The sequence below is a fragment of the Thunnus maccoyii genome, chromosome 5 (assembly GCF_910596095.1).
Source record: "Thunnus maccoyii chromosome 5, fThuMac1.1, whole genome shotgun sequence".
Lineage (NCBI taxonomy): Eukaryota > Metazoa > Chordata > Actinopteri > Scombriformes > Scombridae > Thunnus > Thunnus maccoyii.
The window spans coordinates 2,937,502-2,956,488 of NC_056537.1; the positions used below are offsets into that span (position 1 = coordinate 2,937,502).

The window sequence follows — 18,987 nt, forward strand, 5'->3', positions numbered from 1 at the left end:
TAAATTTAGAACTAGTTCTAGACCTTCCCTCAACCTTCCTCCTTTACTATTACCTACTTTTTCCAGAATTCCTTTCCTGCTGTTGCTGCCTGTTTTTTGTGAGTTTTTAAGAATCCTGGTTTCTGTCCTCAGCTCCAGACTCTGATCCAGGAAGCCGACCCCGGAGCCGACTACCGCATCGACCGGGCGCTCAACGAGGCCTGCGAGTCCGTCATCCAGACCGCCTGCAAACACATCCGCAACGGAGACCCCATGTAAGTCTTCATCACTCTCACACACACACTGTTATTTATTCATAATAGTCTCATCTCTCGTCTTCAGAGATTAAAAGTAAAATTAAAAAGTAAAAAGACCTTTTTATCCATTTAATTTTAATTCCTAATCATGAAAGTCTACATGTTTCAGAGGAAACTGGTTATTCTGTTTGTAAAATAAAGATTTAATTTGATGCTAAATACCAGAGTCTGCAGTATTCACTGTAGATTTTCTGTTTAGCATCTGTTAGCGAATGTGCAATGTGAATACATCTGTGTTGCTGATGCTGCAGGATCCTGTCGTGTCTGATGGAGCATCTGTACACCGAGAAGATGGTGGAGGACTGTGAACACAGACTGCTGGAGCTGCAGTACTTCATCGCCAGAGACTGGAAGTAAGTTCAGCTAATCCTCTCCATGCTTTAATTAGATAGTGAAGCAGATGAACTGCTCTACTTAAAGCAAAAAAACACCAATAAATGTGAGTTTTGAAACATGGTGTTATAGTATCACAGTGTACTGAGTTGATGTATCTGTATTTCTGAGGCAGATCTGCTGCTTCACTTCCCACAAAAAAGGCCTCAGAAGATATTAAAAAGTCTTAAGATTCATGTCCAAAGGTCTTGAATATTTGCTGTAGACAGTAGGGGTGTGCCCGAATACAAATACATTATTCGGCAAAGCACAAATAGTGGGTTTTATACAAATATTTGTTTCATACAAATATTTAAAAAAATATTTGTTGGGGGTGTTTCCCCAGAGATAAAGCTGAGCTCCCAAGGGACTCTCTAAACCTGTTGTTCCCCTTCTCCTTTCCACAAAGTTAGGTTGTAAAAAAATAGGCAATAAATGAAAAGTGCAAAGCAATAATAGCCTTTGAAGTTCCTCCTTACACATTACACGCTGTGCTGTCTCTGTGTTATGGGTGTATAAATAGGTAGAGGTCTGTCTGTCATAAGGTAGTTTATTCATGAACATTTATTGTAACACATTTTCTAAAATTAAAAGTGTCATAAAAACAAAAAACAAGATTTTTAAGCCTCTTTCCATTTATTCGAATACAAATACAAATAATTTTGCTGCCACAACAAATACAAATACAGATACAAATACAAATACTGGGATCTCTGCACATCCTTAATAGACAGTGACATTGTGACATTAGTTGTAAGTTTTTTGTGTGTGTGTGTGTGTGTGTTTGTGGCTGACGGGAGACGTTCTACATCCATAAACAACGAAGTGAGACGATGCGACAGTGGATTGTGCTGCAGGAAGCTGTTAAATCCTTTTTTTTTAGTGGATTTTTACATTCAGCAGCATCAGACCTGCAGCAAACACCGTCACTACTGCAGCTACGGCAGCAGGAAGTGTCAATTTTTAGCAAAAAAACTGAAGGAGACATATTCTGCTTTTGGTGGTTTTCTGTCATTTATGTTCTGTTGTGATGTTAAACAAGATAAAGCTCAGGTTTCAGTCTGTCCTGAGTGCTTCCTTTGCTGCGTCTTGTTTACTGTCTTGACGAGATAACGTCAGCTTCCGTTCTTTAATCTTTGTCTGCTCTCATATTCATATTCTGGATCTGATTCAGCTCCAACATGTACGGATGGGTTTGAGAAGTTGATGTACTTTTAATAGATAATTATAGGTTTTATTGTCCGTTGACTTTGACTGGTATGACTGTGAAAAAGGTATAAATTTGTATTCTGTGTGGCATTAAAAACATTGTTTAATTTGGTGAACACTGGAGAAAACCAGTGTCCAGTCTGTTAACCAGTTACTCCCCGTGTCGTCTCCCAGGTTGGATCCCATCCTGTATAAGAAATGTCAGGGCGACGCGGCCCGGCTCTGCCACACACACGGCTGGAACGAGACCAGTGAGATGATGCCGCCGGGCGCCATTTTCTCCTGCCTGTACCGCCACGCCTACCGTTCTGTGGAGCAGGGACGGAGGGTGAGATACCTACGTCTGTCATCACTCCTGGATTAGAGGAAGATTTTTAATTTCACCTCTGACCTTTTTTTTTTTTTTTTAAGAATCAGTTCACCCAAATTACATAAAAGTGCAATTTCTCGCTTATCCCTTGTGATCCGTATCCATGCAGACGGTTTGGTTTGAATACCAGCTGTAGAAACTACTGAAGGAAACCAAGCTACTGTTGTTTCCATCCAAATTTAGCACAAATTTTAACCGAATTTCCAAAATAGCAGAAAACTGAAATGAATACACATTTCCATCCTCTGCTGTTTTGCAAATATTTGGAGTTAATTCATCAAGATAAACAGCTGGTGGCCATTAAACCGTCGCAGGAGAAGACGACACAACGAGATGACGTCATTAAAAGAGCCGCAGTCAAAGCTCAAACGATGGAAATCATGTGGAAAACGTGACGGAAATATGACATTTCTGTTTGTTTCATGTGTTGATTTGAGGAAGGTTACAGTCTCCTCATCGCTCCGCACAGATCTGATGTTTTCATCTCTTCAGTGGAAGCTCGACTGACGTTTAACTCGCACGCTTCATCATCATTTACTCGCTAAATCTGTTTCTATTGCACTTGAGTTTTCCACCTCCGCCAACTGTGAAAACTTCTTTCCGATATTTCGTTATTTATTTTCATCGCACAAATTGAAAATACAAATAAAAATGGATGGAAACACACACAGTGAAGTCCGTGGGTCGTCCAGACCTACAGGGACATTGCCTCTGCAAAGAAATGTTGCTGTTGACTTCCTCAAAATTATTATTATTATTATTATTTTAATACTGTGAGCACCACAAACAAATTCACCTCCATCAAATAAAAGTGGTGGCAGAAGTCTCAACTATAATTATTATATGACTTCGATACCACAATGAGCAGAAAAAAACTGTTTTTGAATTTGGGTGAACTGACTCTTTTTATTCTCCTTGTAGTGTTGATCTAAATTTGAGGGTTTTTTTATACTCAGAAGTTGCTTTGGAGCATCATCTAAATGCCTAAACTGACATAAATATAAAGATAAATAGTATGTCGAAGATCATTTTTTTTAAAAAGTAATAAATATACAGGAAATCTTTGACCGTCTTCACTGACCAGTGAATGTTCTCGTAGCTCCCCAGTGGAGCGTCTGAAGCAGAAAACCAGGGTTTGACTGTGAGTATGTCCTGCTGCTGAACTGATGATGATGATGATGATGATGATGTTTAAAAGGGAAAATGATCATCACAGGAAACTGGACCTGCCTGTCATGTGCGGGAAGTGATTGCGTTTGGTAATTCTCATCGTGTTTCTGTGCATGTGGGAGATAATTCTCATGAGTAATTGCTGAAAGTGAAGCGAGCTGCTGAACTGTGTGATGTGAAGAATCAATACGAATCTCCGATGATGGATAACATGGTTACAGTGATTAATCAACTGCAGCTAATTATGTTTTTGAATCTGTAATGTCATTGAAGGGATACTCCACCTAAAACATGTTGTTTTAGAATCAAACAACCCTAAAATATGGAAAATAAGGTAATAATCTCCTCCTTTTATGAAGGAAGGCGCCACTGCTCAGCTTCATTTCATGTCTGTTGAAATGAAGTTTGACCAGCTTTCATTACAAGAAAAGTATCAAAAGCTGAAATCTCTCCTGCAGGCTAATCTTTTCCTCTGCAGTCCATCTTAAGCCGGGCAGACACTGTGCAGATTAAGCCCCATTTTAACCCTGAAATGACTCATTTTTAACATATGAGTTTATTTTATTATTATTATTATTTATTGGTTTATTTAACAGGGACAGTGCATATTTAATAAACATTACTGTAAATGTGTCAGAGTTAGCCAAGAGGCTATTTCTCATCCGTAGCCTCTGGACAGATGTTACAGAGTCACCCTAAAAACAGAATATGAGACTGCAAAGTTATTAAGATCGTTTATAAGCATGCAGAACAAAGAATAACATGAATTTTGATATAAAAAAAAACATCATTCAGGACACCCTGGTTGACGTTTGATGTGAAGTATGAAGTCATGACAGCTGATTAATCACCTGATCAATCAATGATCTGGCTGCCGGATGATCGGTTGGATTTCTGGCAGATCCGAAATTTTCATCTGCTTTCTCTCAGTTTGAACATTTCTACAATCTGATTTCCAACATGGCTGCTGTCAACAGATACATTTCAATCTGAGCTTGTTTCTTCTTCTTCTTCTTCTTCTTCTGCTTCTTCTTCTTCTTCTTCTTCTGCTTCTTCTTCTTCTTCTTCTGCTTCTGCTTCTGCTTCTGCTTCTGCTTCTGCTTCTGCTTCTGCTTCTTCTGCTTCTGCTTCTTCTCCTCCTCCTCCTCCTCCCACTAGTACGTGTTTTCGTCGTAGTAGAACGTTCTGTGTGAGCTCTATGTCGTAGTCGGTCAGTAAAAACATCTTACAAGATTAATTAAAATGCACATTGTCTGCCCCACTTTATGCTCACAATCTTTCAAACACTCATATTTTCTTCAAATTATATAGTTTAAGAGAAACTCTGAAGCTCCTTGAAGCTCAGAGGAAAATGTGTTTTCAGCCATAAATTTAACAGCCACTTAACAAAATCCTTATTTGTGAAGAAGAAAGGACCAAAAAGTCCCAAACACTGTTGATCACTGGTACTTTATTTGAAATGTTTTGGTCCTGTTTGCAGGAGTTTTTGGTCCTTTCACAGTCAGTTTATGATCCAACTTTCTGTGGTGTGAGATCTGTGTAGTGTTTATTTGTGAAGAATGAAATCACTAAAAATCCAGAGTGGAGCATCAGTTTAAAGCCTCTGAGCAATAAAAGTGAAGTATTTCTCATGTCCTCTCTAACCGGACATGACGCTGTCGTCCTCCTGCAGCTCTCCAGAGACTGTAAGGTGGAGGTCCAGAGGATTCTCCACCAGAGGGCGCTGGACGTGAAGCTGGACCCTGAGCTGCAGAGACGCTGTATGACCGACCTGGGGAAGTGGTGCAGCGAGAAGACGGAGGCCGGACAGGAGCTGGAGTGTCTTCAGGATCACCTCGAGGATCTGGTGTCGGACTGCAGAGACGTGGTGGGAAACCTGACGGAGCTGGAGTCAGAGGTAACGACACACCTGCTGCTGCTGTTACCCATAATGCAACACTGTCACTGCTTCAGGTCACATGAAGAGCTGCCTCCCAGTGTTTCATCTGTTCAGTGTTTTGTCTGGTTTGTTTTAGCTCACCAGTGATTGTCTGAGAGTTTAAACTGAGGAGATAAGTTGAAGGTTAACATTTTGTTTGTCTTTTTTTTCATCATTTCAGAGCAACGTTTTGTCTCTAGTATCACTGTAAAGTTAAACCGCTCGTTTCAGTTTTCTGCTCTCCAGCACCGTGGCTCTGTTCAACGTACAGCTGCAATGATTTATCAATTAGTTGCCAAATATTAAATAATTCAGTTTGGAGTCATTGCTTAAGAAAAACACATCTGAATCATCTGTTTTCAGCTTCTTTAATGTGAATATATTCTGGTTTCTATGATGATAAACTGAATATTTTTGAGTTGTGGACTGTATCTCAGGACATAAAAAGACTTTTGAGTATTTTTCATTAACAGGAAAACTGTAGAATTTTGACTGAAATATTAATTAAAGGAAAATTTGGCCGTAGAGGAAAATAATGAGCACCATCCTCTAAGTTGCTGGTTGCTAACATTTACGACTTATCGTATAAAAGATTTAAAAAGACTAAATCAAGACAAATCAAACAAAGAAACAGAGAAAGTGACTGTTTTTTAGTCTGGCATCGATCATGTTTCTCCATCTTAAAGAAGAAAAAAAGCTCCTCATAAAAAAAACATATTATCAATTAATCAGCAGATAATTTTCTGGATTAATCATTTTGTTAGCGGGATGTTAAAAAATAGTGAAAAAACTGCATTCACAATTGTGATGTCTTCAGTTTTCTTGCTTTGTCTGACTATTCAATTCAACCCAAAGATATATAATATATGTAAGAATATATATACTTGATATAATATATAAACAGAGAATCATCACATTCGAGAGGTCAGAAGCAGACAGTTTTTAATCGATTATCAAAATGGTTGCCGATTAATTTCCTGTCAATCAATAAGTGGACTAATCATTGCAGCTCTAATGAAAAGCAGTGACAGTAGTTGATATGTTTTTGCTGGCGGGTCTGTGGTGCTCCCTGCTGGACAACACTGACATGCAAAACATCTCTTCACTTTGTTTTCTGTTGATTTGATTTTATTGAGGCGTAAAACATTCATGTTATAATCAAAAAACAATTAAAGTTATTAAAGATAACTCAAAGCTAAATTATAGTCTTTTACCATGTTTTTTCATTTAATTATAACTCAAAAAATGCATATATACAAAGGGAACACGTATAACAGTGTGTAGTATTTCACTGATTTCTTTGTTTTTGTTTTTAATTAAGACATTTTAAATCTTCCGTACCGTCGTAGTTAATTATGACCATAGTGTGAACAGTTTGATTTTTCAGTTTGCTTCATTTAAAGGATTTTTTAGAAATGAAAAGATGTGAAAGTATCCAGTGTTTAAAGGGGAAAAATGAAGCATATTGATCTGATCTTACTGTGTTGACATCATCTTCCTGTTTGTTCTGTCCTCAGGATATTCAGATCGAGGCTCTGCTGATGAGAGCCTGTGAACCCGTCATCCAGGCCCACTGCCACGTAAGTCACCACTGAGAAATCCACGGTCTCTTAGGTCTTATTAAATCCAGTTTGAACTGGGTTAGTCGAAGAGTTTTTTTTTTTTTCAGATTTCTTGGCTCAACGACAACAAAAGAAGAGATGTGTTACTCTGAATTAAGGAGTGTAAAACCCTGGACTCCCAAAGTAAACAGAATTAAGAAAAGGCAGAGAGCAGAGTGGTTTCACATGTTAATACACCCTGTAAACAAAAAAATGAAGGCTTTGAGAAGCAGGCAAACAGGAGGTTTGTGTTCTGAAGAGCTGCTGTGTTTATTTCATCTGTCGTCTTTTCACCAGAGCATCATGGACGCTCATTACTGTACTTAGTTTACTAAACTTAACCTACTTTAAGCAACACATTAAAGTCTCCCTCCACTCAAAATGTGGTTTGCTTATTTTACTTCACATGGATGTTGAACCTTCACGCTGCAGCATCAAAGACATATTTTGTCCAGTACTGAAACCTTTGATTTACATTAATAAAGTACTCTTATTGGCTTTTTACACACGAAGCTTTTATTGCGCTTACAGTAACGTAGTTGTTGTTAACTCGGTCTGGTTCACTGTCTCAAAAGACGGACTTCTCAACTAGCTGCAGTGATGTACAGATGCACTCTGGGACCCTGTGACATCACTGTTGGCCACGGTTACATTTCTGACGACACCCAAACACATCCGTCAGTGATGCTGTGTTCAGAGGTGAAACAGGAGTGAAACTTTCAACGGGGTGGGGCAGCAAAATACTATTTATGAGCCTGCTAACTAACTTTCAAACCACTAGAGGGTAAGCCACTCCTCGCCACTCCTCGCCACTCCTCGCCACTCCTCGCCACTCCTGACCCCTCCCATCCTGTTTCCTTAAGCCTACGCCCTCTGAACTACTAATGCCCGGATACAAGTCCAAACACTTTCATGCCAATGGAGATGTTTGTTTGCTACCCACAAAAACATGTCAGCTTTGGACACTTAAATATCCAGAAGGAAGAACGCCACATTGGCGTCTAGTTTCACTTCTTTAGCCTCTTTTAAAGCTCTCCATCTCCCAAACACCAAACCTGTTTATCCTCGTTTCAGTTCCCTCTGAATCCTGTTCTCTTTGTGCAAAGAAACGCCGTCTTTTCAGTTTAACCGCTACTGTTTAGGATTCAGTCCGGCTGGTTAGCGGCTGCAGGATCATCCAACGCTGGCTGTTTGAATCACGCCTCTTTATAACCTCTGCTAGATGACAACAGCGGGCAGCTCAGTATGACTGAGAGCGATAGTACAGATATTCATTTGATCATTAATAAATGTCTAAAATCTTAAATCCTGCACCTTTAAGATAGTCTTTAATAACATAAAATGTACCGACCCTCTCTCTCTGTCTCTGTGTGTCTTCCTCTCTTTCTTCATCTGTCTCTTTTTGTCTGCGTCTCTGCCTGTCAGGAGGTTGCTGATAATCAGATCGACACCGGTGACCTGATGGAGTGTTTGGCTCAGAACAAACACCAGAAGGAGATGAATGAGAAGTGTACGGTGGGAGTGACGCACTTCCAGCTGGTGAGCAGATTGATGGAAATATGTCATCATCTTGTTTTTAGATCAACAGGAACGTAAGAAGCTTTATAATGTTACTCAGTCATCTATAGTGACACATTTTTCTCATGAATACTTTATTACGCAGCAAAAATGGGCAGAATATACATAATGCATTTGTTCATTCTCTTCATAGATTGAGTTCTATGAGATATTACAGCTTTAGCATTCAGTAATGAGTCTGCAGCTCTATTATATGCTGAGTTTATTACTAAGAAGCTGCTCTGTCTGTCTCTTTTTTTCATCTGTGTACAGATTCAGATCAAAGATTTCCGTTTCTCCTACAAGTTCAAGACGGCCTGTAAGGAAGACGTCCTCAAACTGTGTCCCAACATTAAGAAGAAGTAAGAAACTAATCAGTGTTTCAGAGACTTCCAGCCCCCAAAAAAACCTTCAACTTCCATCTTTATCCCACAGTCTTCCTTCTGAAAATAATGAAACGGGTCTTTTGAGAACAGTCAGATTTGACCTTCCCATGCTCAGATATTTTTTTCAGGTGCTTTTGTAAACGCTGGCTGGTCAGTTGGTTTCACCAGAAGTCCTCCTGAGGTTTTCCGGCTCTGTCAGTGTCTCAGAGGGACGACTGGTGGCTGAATTATAATGTTTGCTGCCAACAGCCGTTTTTCATCCGGCAATCCAGTAAATACTGAGAAAAGTTTCAAAATGTCCCAAAACACACGATAGAGGGATTTTTTATTTTGGTTTTTTTTTTTAGGGTTGGATAAAAAAAGCATCCTGGTTCAGGAATGTTAGAAACACATTCAGCAGTGAACTCTAGTCAGGTTTGAGCAGGTTGTCAAGGATGTATAATCATAAATAATATGGAGTCTAGAGCTGCAACGATAAGCCAATTAATCAATTAGTTGCCAACCATAAAATTAACTGCCGACTATTTTGATAATCAATTAATCGTTTTGAGTCATTTTTTAAAGAAATAAAGTCAAAATTCTCTGATTCCAGCTTCTTAAATGTGAATATTTTCTGGTTTCTTTAGTCTCTATGACAGTAAACTGAATATCTTTGAGTTTTGGACAAAACAAGACATGTGAGGACGTCGTCTTGAGCTTTGAGAAACACTGAGCGACGTTTTTCACAATTTTCAGACATTTTATAGACCGAATAACTAATCGATTAATCAAGGAAATAATTGACAGATTTACAGTCCTCCTGCAAGCTGAAATCTGCAGTTGTGGTATTTCTACAGGTCATAATGTAGAGACAATAATAACATTTAACAGAAAATATTTGAGATATCATTATAATAAATATTACTGACATCATAAATACTGCAGGATTTATTCCAGCCGATCCCGACCTGGCAGTCGGAACACACTCAAGTAGTTACATGTTGATTAATAAGATGGCAAACACTAAAAACACTCACATATTTCAGGTCACAAACTGACATTTGTTTGTTTTTTAGAGTGAAAAGGTTGTGAACCAAAATATTTATATATATAAGTATTTTCCACAACTCATCAACAGACATATTTTCCCATCCTGTGGGTTTGTAACCTTGTGTCTTCCTGATATTCAGGGTGGACGTCGTGATCTGCCTGAGCACCACGGTGAGGAACGACACGCTGCAGGACGCCAAGGAGCAGCGAGTGTCCGTCAAATGTCGTAAACAGCTGCGGGTGGAGGAGGTGGAGATGGTACGTTCAAGTGACACGTCGTTCACTGTGACACGCAGCGCCGTCACACAGTCGGACAGCGGTCCAGAGAAACGTCTGATGTTTAGTTTGTGTCAGTGGAGAAAGGTAGCGAACCGCTGCACAAAGACTAAACAGCAGCACAGAGACAGGAAGTCCAACCACAGTTACTGTCAGTCTGAGAAATCTAAAGACCATTAACTATTAGACCAAACGTAAGTGGACACCTGAACAGTCCACCTCTATGTGATGTAGTTCCTAAACCACGTGCATTAATCTGCTGCTGTAACAGTTTCCAACAGATCAGAGAGGAAGTTCAGTGAGTTTCATGTCTCCGCTCTCGTCTTCTGACCTCTAATTCTAATATTTTTATCTCAAGTTTGTCCCTCTTTCCTTAAGCCGCTCTGTTCTTTTTGTCTCGTTTGCTCGCTACAGATTAAAGGTGTCTCCGTTTTTTCTTTGTGTCTGTGTTTTCTCTAAAAATCCACTAAATCCTCCCCTGAATCTCTGCAGTCGGAGGACATCCGTCTGGAGCCGGAGCTGTACGACTCCTGTAAGCAGGATATCAACAAACTGTGTCAGAACGTGGCCTTCGGCAACGCGCAGGTCAGCAGCCACACTTTTTAGTGCCACAGCTGTTTAATAGAGATGCATATTAGTAAACGAGTCAATAACGATCAGACGTGTTGGTCTTCTCTGCAGGTTATCGAGTGTCTGAAGGAGAGCAAGCGTCATCTGACTCAGCGTTGCCACCAGAGGATATTTAAGCTGCAGGAGGTGGAGATGGTTGACCCCGAACTGGATTACCAGCTGATGAGAGTCTGCAAGCACATGATCAGGGTAAAAACCAGCGTCACATGATCGAGGATAAAAAAAAAACACTATAAAGCTGAAAGATTGTTTCCATTGTGGTTCTCTTAAGTGGAAAAGATGAAGAAGATGGCAGATATTCAAGTCATGTGATAACAGAAAGCACAAATAAACAAAACAAAATTTAAAAAGTAGTAGCAGTAAGAAGTGTAGTGGTGTATTTATGTCTCTAATCATTTGTTAGAGAGCAAGTAAAATAATATAAAAGATTATTTACAAGAATCTTGCTTTAAGTAGATATTTTATAGATATTATATAGTTTATTTTGGGGGTTTTTTTCCCAAAGACATGACAAGAAATTATTATTTTTCTACCCTGAAGATACACCCAGCCTTTATCCACAATCACAACACGGATCAATCATTTCTGCAGTTATTATAAGTGTGTTGGTGGCTGCCTGTGTGTTTTATGAGGAAACATGTATGTGAACACTGTTTCCTGTTTCAGCGGTTCTGTACGGAGTCGGAGGGGAAAAACGTTCTTCAGTGTCTGAAACAGAACAAGAACAGCGAGCTGATGGATCCGAAATGCAAACAGATGATCACCAAGAGACAGATCACTCAGAACACAGGTACACACACACACACACACATGCACGCACACACGCACGCACACACAAACACACACATGCAAAATGACCAAATCAACGAAAGCTGAGCAAGTTAACAAAATTTGGCAGTTTAGTTGCCCTGCTACTGCAGTAATTACGGTAGCCTTAAGGGACTTTATCAGCTTTGACTAGGCTGCTGTAATTACTGTTGTAGGAGTGCAACTGGCTTTAAACAGCAGAAGGCTTCCCCGCGGTGAAGACGCTCCGCTTCTGACACGCTCCCAGTGGGATCCCGGAGTGAGATTTCACACATTAAAATGTTGTTTCTGGTCGGTTTATTAGAGTTAATTTCAGCAGCCTGCAGTGTTCAAACAGCTCGGTGACACCAGCATATTTAATGGAAGGAAGTATTAGTTGGAACAAGCTTATATATTCATTGGGATTTATTCTCTCATCTACAGTAGGTTTGTAAAATAAATAAGTAAAAGTTTCGATGTGAAGTAAAAACTGGTCGTTATTTGCCTCCCAATGCCCTGGCCCAATGCCCTAACCTTAACTATCACAACTAAATGTCTAACCCCAAGTCTTAACCCTCAAACTGACCTTTGAAGGTCTGCCCCCAAAGTGAGAACCTCACTTTCCATAAATATTCTTATTCCCAACGTCTAAAATTCAAAGTGGTCCTTAAAAAGTTAACACAGTTTCTCTTTCCTGACTCTGCTTGACAGTTGACTGTTGCTTAATGAAACTCATTGTGTCTCCAGACTACAGGCTGAACCCGGTTCTGAGGAAAGCCTGTAAAGCCGACATCCCGAAGTTCTGTCAGTCCATCCTGAACAAAGCGACGGCCGACAGCGAGCTGGAGGGTCAGGTCATCTCCTGCCTCAAACTCAAATACGCAGACCAGGTCAGACATTATTATTATTATTATTACATTTTAATGACATCAGTGTAAATGTGCAGCGGTACTGGTAGTCCTGACACAACAAAAAAAAAAAGGACAAATGGATAAAACACTTCATACATCAAGTTGCAATCAGAATAAAATGGAAAAAAAACTGTAGAAACAAGTAATTATTTAGGTCATATAAATAAATATTCATACATGTTTGTTTGTTTGTTTGTTTGTTTGTTTGTTGTGGCAGCGTTTGTCTTCAGACTGTGAGGATCAGATCCGGGTCATCCTGCAGGAGTCGGCGCTGGACTACAGGCTGGACCCTCAGCTGCAGATGCACTGCACACAGGAGGTTCATAACTATTTATGCTTTTATACAAACACACATAACCAAGGCTGCAGGGTTCAAATACATACTGTTATTTATGATTATTAGTGTCTGTGAGCTAAAGAATTACACACACACAGTGGGTATGACATGACTGCATACAACAAAAAATTAAGACAATGCTACCAGGTTGACATTATTACAGTTGTTACGGTCAGTTATAGTCAGTTCCAGGAACGTTAGTCAGGTAGAAGGAAGGACTTTATTGATAATTTGATGTTTCTTCAGATATTTTGATTGTCAAAATATTTCCCTCAGTGGAAAATTGAAAAGCAGAGAAAATATTTAAATTGTGTTGGGCTCTAATTCGACATTCTCAGTAGCACTTAAAGGAGCCATATTATGCTTTTTGTGATATTCTGTTATTTATATCCTGTTATGATGTCGGATGTTAAACATGGTCAAAGTTTCTGCTGCCTGCTAGTCAAAAGTCAGGGCTTCAATCTGCTCTGAGCGCTTCGTTTGTGATGTTTTTTTCTACCTTCCCGTCGAGCCGACATCAGCGCATCACACATGCTCATAAATGGCAGTCCGTACTGTAGTCTTGGTTGCTAAGGTGGTTGCTAAGGTTTTTCCATGTGTAGTTGGTGTTGTCCACTCACATATTTCAGATTAAAGTTCATCTCAAACATGTACGGATGTATTTGAGAAGTTTATATGTTGTTGACGTCGGCTGTGATGCAGCTTCCTGAAAGCTGACCAATCAGAACAGAGCGTGCTCATCAGGAGGCGGGCCTTAAAGAGACAGGAGCTAAAACGGCCTGTTTCAGACAGAGGCTGAACTGAGGGGCTGCATAAAGGACCAGTAGAAGATAAATAAGGAGTTTTTAACTGGAAATCATGTAAAGATATTCCAGTAGAGACCCAGAATATAATTAAAGAGCTGGAAATGTGCAGAATACGTCCTCTTTAAACAAGAAATTAATGTGATCTACTGTTACTAATTGGCCAAATGCTGTACTGTCAACATAAGAGCATAGTGGATACTTCATATTTGAACACATTGAATAATTGGACATCTGTATAATCAGTTAATTGGCTGAGGAGAAGAAATGCCTGCAGATGTTCCAGTGGTAGTTCAGGTGAAACCTGCTGCTGTGATTGGCTCAAATGACTGAAACGACTGAATTTAATGGAAAATATGTAACATGTTTGCACTTCTTCAAATCTAAAATATGACCACAAAATATTTGAAAATAGTCTTGAAATCTTTAACTTCAGTTTTATTATCATGCCAGAGGAAATGTGGTTTACAGACAGACCATTACAGATCAAACCAGTAATAACACAGTGTAAAACTATACACATCTTTAGTATATAAAAACATATTCATAAAGTAAATTATATAAAACTAAAAGCTCTTCCAGTTCAGCTGCGGCGTGCACGCTGTGGTGCTGCTGGTTTGGTTCTGCCAGACATGAAAAGATGTTTAATTAAAGCCGACTGATCTTGATGAAACTTGACAAGTGGAAATTTTTACAGCTGACGCCACTAAATGTGCAAATTAACACACATTACCATCAGAACAAAGAAGTCAGTATTTGACAATTTCTCAGTGTGAAAAATTAAAGTAATGACGGACTCGGCCGTGTTTACAGCGAGCAGGAAGAGGCTTAATGAGACGGCACTAGAGCTGCCACAATTAGTTGATTAATCAACTGATTCATTCTGATTGGAAGAAAATTAATGTGCAACCATTTTAATAACTGTTTGTTTTAAGACATGCAAAAACAAACATTTCATAGGTTCAGGTTCTAAAATGTGAGAATTTTCTGCTTTTCTTGGTCTTATATTATAGTGAATTTTAGTATATTTTAGTGTTTTGGGCCAAGACATTTGATGACATCACGTTGCGACACTTTTCACTCTTTTCTGATGTGAGATAGACCAAACAACGAGCTGAGAATAATCAGTAGATTAGTCAGTAATGAAAATAATCATTAGTTGCAGCCGTAGACAGGAAATACGCCTGTTAATTACTGTGTGTGTGTGTCTGTGTGTGTGTGTGTGTGTGTGTGTGTGTGTGTGCGCGTGCGCGTGTGCGTGTGTTCAGATCTCTCAGCTGTGTCCGGAGGAGGCAGCAGCTCAGGAGCAGACGGGGCAGGTGGAGGAGTGTCTGAAGGTCAACCTGCTGAAGATCAAACAGGAAGGATGTAAGAAGGTAAACAAACTCTCAGTGCTGCCTTCACTGACCGCTGTACAGGCAAACGTTTATTTCCGTTTTAAAACATAATAATAATTAAAGCTGCAAGCAGCGTTGAACGGGCCTTCGCGCCCTTGCGCACATCGGGCCGCGGTGCAGTCAGCTAAGCTTCTGGGAACCAAGAAAACGTTTGGAGATGATCAGTGTGAGAGTCTTTTGACACACAATACTAACCAGTGTCTCTCTGTGAGCCCACCCCTCTGTTCACAGACAATTATATATATGAGGGATATTTCTTACAAGTGTGGTGTGCTTTTATTTTGAAAGTTTGATTGACATGTGTACTGTCAGGTGTGTAGAGACAATAAGTAACTGCAGCTGGACACAGAAAAATACTCATATATTTGAATGGAGAGTGTGAGCGAACCCACACCTTTTTGAACATTTACTGCTTCCACATAATTTTAGATACAAACTTCATTTGAACTTTAAATGAGCCACGAGACTTTGACCTACAAATCTTGAATTTACATGTGTTTTCTATCTTTTATTGTTTTTGAGATATTAGAGTGTGAGTTTTAAAGTCTTTTCTTGCTCCTCCTGTGATTTTGTAATGAGTGTGTATTGCGGAATGTTTCAGAGCACTGAGGGAGTGACATCACCAGGAGCAGTTGGAGAGGAGGATATTAGAGAACGCTTCTTGTGAAATATCCTCATAAATCCCATGACTTTGGCCAAATCCTACATAAAAATCACATTTTTTTGTAGGAATTTTCGTCGCGAATCCATTGATACAGGTTTGAAAGTGGTCGGACTTATAGTTTAGACGCCAGATGCCCCAGTTTGGCACAAAGTCCATGCCCAGAGATTGCCTCCCCATTGGTTTACATTGTAAGGTGTAATGTCGCACTCCGACTTTCAGGGCTTACTAAATCTAAACCGTTCGAGTTATTACAAAGTTTTTAATAACTTTTGCTCAACACAGTGTGATAAGTCATGTATTTAAGTTTGAAGCCGATACCATTAACGCCCTAGGAGGAGATAGCGTTTGTTCGGGGGCCAAAATTGGGGCAAAGTCTTATTTTGAAAAGCTGATTGCAGACTTCCTGTTGGATTTAGGTCAGGGGTGTCAGCGTATGATTTGTAGGTCTTGATGAGACGAATAATTGAGTTTTGGTTCGATCTCTCTACGACATTCCTACGGGCCGTGGCGGCCGTTTTAGATACATAGGTGGCGCTAGAGAGCACATTTTGGAACTTCGGGGGTTAATTTTTACATTTTATCAAATTTTTCACCAGACCTGATGTGCGTGCCAAATTTGGTGAGTTTTTGAGCATGTTTAGGGGGTCAAATTTAGAGTTAAAGTGGCGGATTAATAAAGAATAATAATAAGAAAGAAACAAACACACGAAAAACAATAGGGTCTTCGCCCTTTGGGCTCAGGCCCTAATAATAATAATAATAATAATAAATAAGAAGCAATTCTCTTATTAAACACCTCAAGATCATAACTGTGTTAAACCAGAAAACAGAGACTTTACACACACTGTAAGAATCAGCAGAAAGATGTCAGTTTCTCTGTGATGCGTTCAGGTTCAGCATCAGTAAACCCACTTTGAAATCAGAAAAATGACGCTCCTTATAACTTGAGGTCTTTGGTTCATAATCATCAAATTTCTGTTTTTTTCTTCAGTAGAAGTTTTTACAGCTGCATCCCAGTCCTGTGTGTGTTTACTTTCCCCAAAATGTATTGATCTCTCGCCGGCTGATACAGAACAGTTACAATCGTTTGGCTTTATCAATACATGTTTTGACATCACCAAGACTCAGATTGTCCCATCAACATGGTTCTTATATCCTTTGAACCCTGATAATCTCCTCTTTTCATTTATATTTGGAGATCTGTGCTGTGTTTAAAATGTCTGCACATGAAGATAAAAAAATTATTTACGTCTCTCAGATCATGTGTAGCGTTTCTGAATGTGCCATAAACGAGGGAAATTGACAGCATCGCAGGGTTCAAAGGGTTTTTTCTCATCCTTCTCTTTGTTCTCCTCCTCTTCTTTTTATCTTTATCTTATTGTCCTTCTTCTCCTGCTGTTTCTTCTCTCAAAATATCTTCCTCTTTTTCCCTCCTCCTCCTCCTCATCTTCCTCTTCCTCCTGCAGGAGGTGTTGAACATGCTGAAGGAGAGTAAGGCGGACATCTTTGTTGACCCCGTCCTCCACACGGCCTGCGCTCTGGACATCAAACACCACTGTGCAGCCATCCCACCCGGCAGGGGGCGCCGTGAGTCCACAAACAAACACACCCGTCATCCATCTGACCGAGAGACATGAAAGTCAAACGTTAACTCGCCTGAAACGACAGAAACACAGACTGTCGTGTATGATTTTATAGCCATGTTTTCATCATGGTACAAAAAAATTAAAGGCTGCTCACATCTGACAGTGGAACTAAAGTAGAAAAATGTGCCTCATTCAAGTAAGAACAAAGACAACAAAACAAGTATTTTAATGTGAGTTTAAATCCTCCATATTCATACAATAAACGTCTTAAAATAAAACTTTATTGTCCATAAAAGTGGAAAATTGTCTTTGGCTCATCTGACAGCTCATTAAAACATTTTTCTTTTGAATTGTGATAAATCTGCAGATGTTTTTCTTACAAACATATTGCAAAAAAAAAGGAAATGTGAGTAAAAAACAATTCTTTCTTTTAAATTTAGATTTAGATTTGAAGGTCAGATATCCTCCATTTAAAAAAAAATATATATATATACATAAATCCCATGAAAAATATCACAAGGTGTTTAATGTCTATTTATTAACACACGAAGTCTCTACACATGATGTTGTTCAATTCATCTATAGTTTTAGTTTATTCATCATATCAGTGTTAAAACTCAAATATATGAGAAACTCTATAAAAATAAGACTAAATAGCTTCAAAATCTTGCAGCTGCGAACCTTAAAAAAAAAGAAACCCAGCTGACGTCCGTCCTGTTCTCGTGTCTCCTCAGAGATGTCGTGCCTGATGGAGGCGCTGCAGGACAAACGTGTTCGTCTGCAGCCGGAGTGCAAGAAGAGACTTCAGGATCGCATCGACATGTGGAGCTACGCTGCCAAGGTACATGAACCGCAACTTCTTCACCCTGTCAGTTAAAAAAAAAAAAAAAAACCCCTCTGGACACTGAAAACACAGCTGGTGGTGATGTGACACGCTGAGCTCTTCTCTTCACACCGACAGAACAAACACTAACAGAAGAACTGAGTTTGACCCTTTTTTTAGCTGAGCTGAAGTTGTTTTCCTGCACCGGGAATGTTATTTTAATATGTTGTAAAATGTCTTTAACATAATTTGTATGATAGAGAAGAAAGTGTGTCAGATTTGACTCTAAAGAGTTTCAGAAAAACTTGACAAAGTTGAAACAAAAAGGAAAAATATGAAAGATTTTGCAGGTTTCAGCTTCTCAATGTGAGTGTTTAATCAGTCATACATGATGGAAAACTGAATGTCTTTTGTATTTCAGACTGTTGATCAGACAAAACGAGACATTTGAACGCATCACCTTAAGCTCTGAGAATTATAACATTATTATAAAAGAATTATAAGAGGCGCTTTTCACTATTTTCTGACATTTTATGGACAAAATGGTTATTCAATTAATTATCAGCAGATGAATCGATAATGAAAATTAGTTGCAGCCCTAAAATAAATTAATTTGTTTCCGTTTGTTTCTGGGTTTTTAAAGTTAAATGACTTTTCCATCAGTTTATTTTTTCTCTTGGTCTGCTGCATCATAATTTCCTAGATGATGACATCATCAAATGTCTTTCGTCCAACCAGCAGTCCAAACCCTGAAAGAGGAAAATCAGCCAATTGTCACATTTGAGAATCTGGAACCAATCAGATGTTGGCGTTTGGTTGAGAAATTACTTTCAGTTGCTTTAAAAACTGCTTTAATGAGTAATTAC

The 18,987-nt window shown here is 39.2% G+C and overlaps 1 protein-coding gene across 2 annotated transcripts in view; it reads left to right on the plus strand.

Annotated features, from left to right (window-relative positions):
• The window catches only part of LOC121896764 (Golgi apparatus protein 1), a 48,135-nt gene that overhangs the window by 28,030 nt on the left and 1,118 nt on the right, over window positions 1-18,987 (plus strand). For both annotated transcript variants that reach the window (XM_042410756.1, XM_042410757.1), the window contains 16 exons: window positions 133-254; window positions 548-649; window positions 2,052-2,205; window positions 5,090-5,314; window positions 6,853-6,915; window positions 8,362-8,475; window positions 8,767-8,855; window positions 10,049-10,166; window positions 10,677-10,769; window positions 10,866-11,003; window positions 11,481-11,604; window positions 12,348-12,490; window positions 12,729-12,830; window positions 14,920-15,027; window positions 17,179-17,299; window positions 18,033-18,139. In XM_042410756.1, the coding sequence (XP_042266690.1) occupies window positions 133-254; window positions 548-649; window positions 2,052-2,205; window positions 5,090-5,314; window positions 6,853-6,915; window positions 8,362-8,475; window positions 8,767-8,855; window positions 10,049-10,166; window positions 10,677-10,769; window positions 10,866-11,003; window positions 11,481-11,604; window positions 12,348-12,490; window positions 12,729-12,830; window positions 14,920-15,027; window positions 17,179-17,299; window positions 18,033-18,139 (1,923 nt within the window). The remainder of the gene's footprint in view (window positions 1-132; window positions 255-547; window positions 650-2,051; window positions 2,206-5,089; window positions 5,315-6,852; window positions 6,916-8,361; window positions 8,476-8,766; window positions 8,856-10,048; window positions 10,167-10,676; window positions 10,770-10,865; window positions 11,004-11,480; window positions 11,605-12,347; window positions 12,491-12,728; window positions 12,831-14,919; window positions 15,028-17,178; window positions 17,300-18,032; window positions 18,140-18,987) is intronic.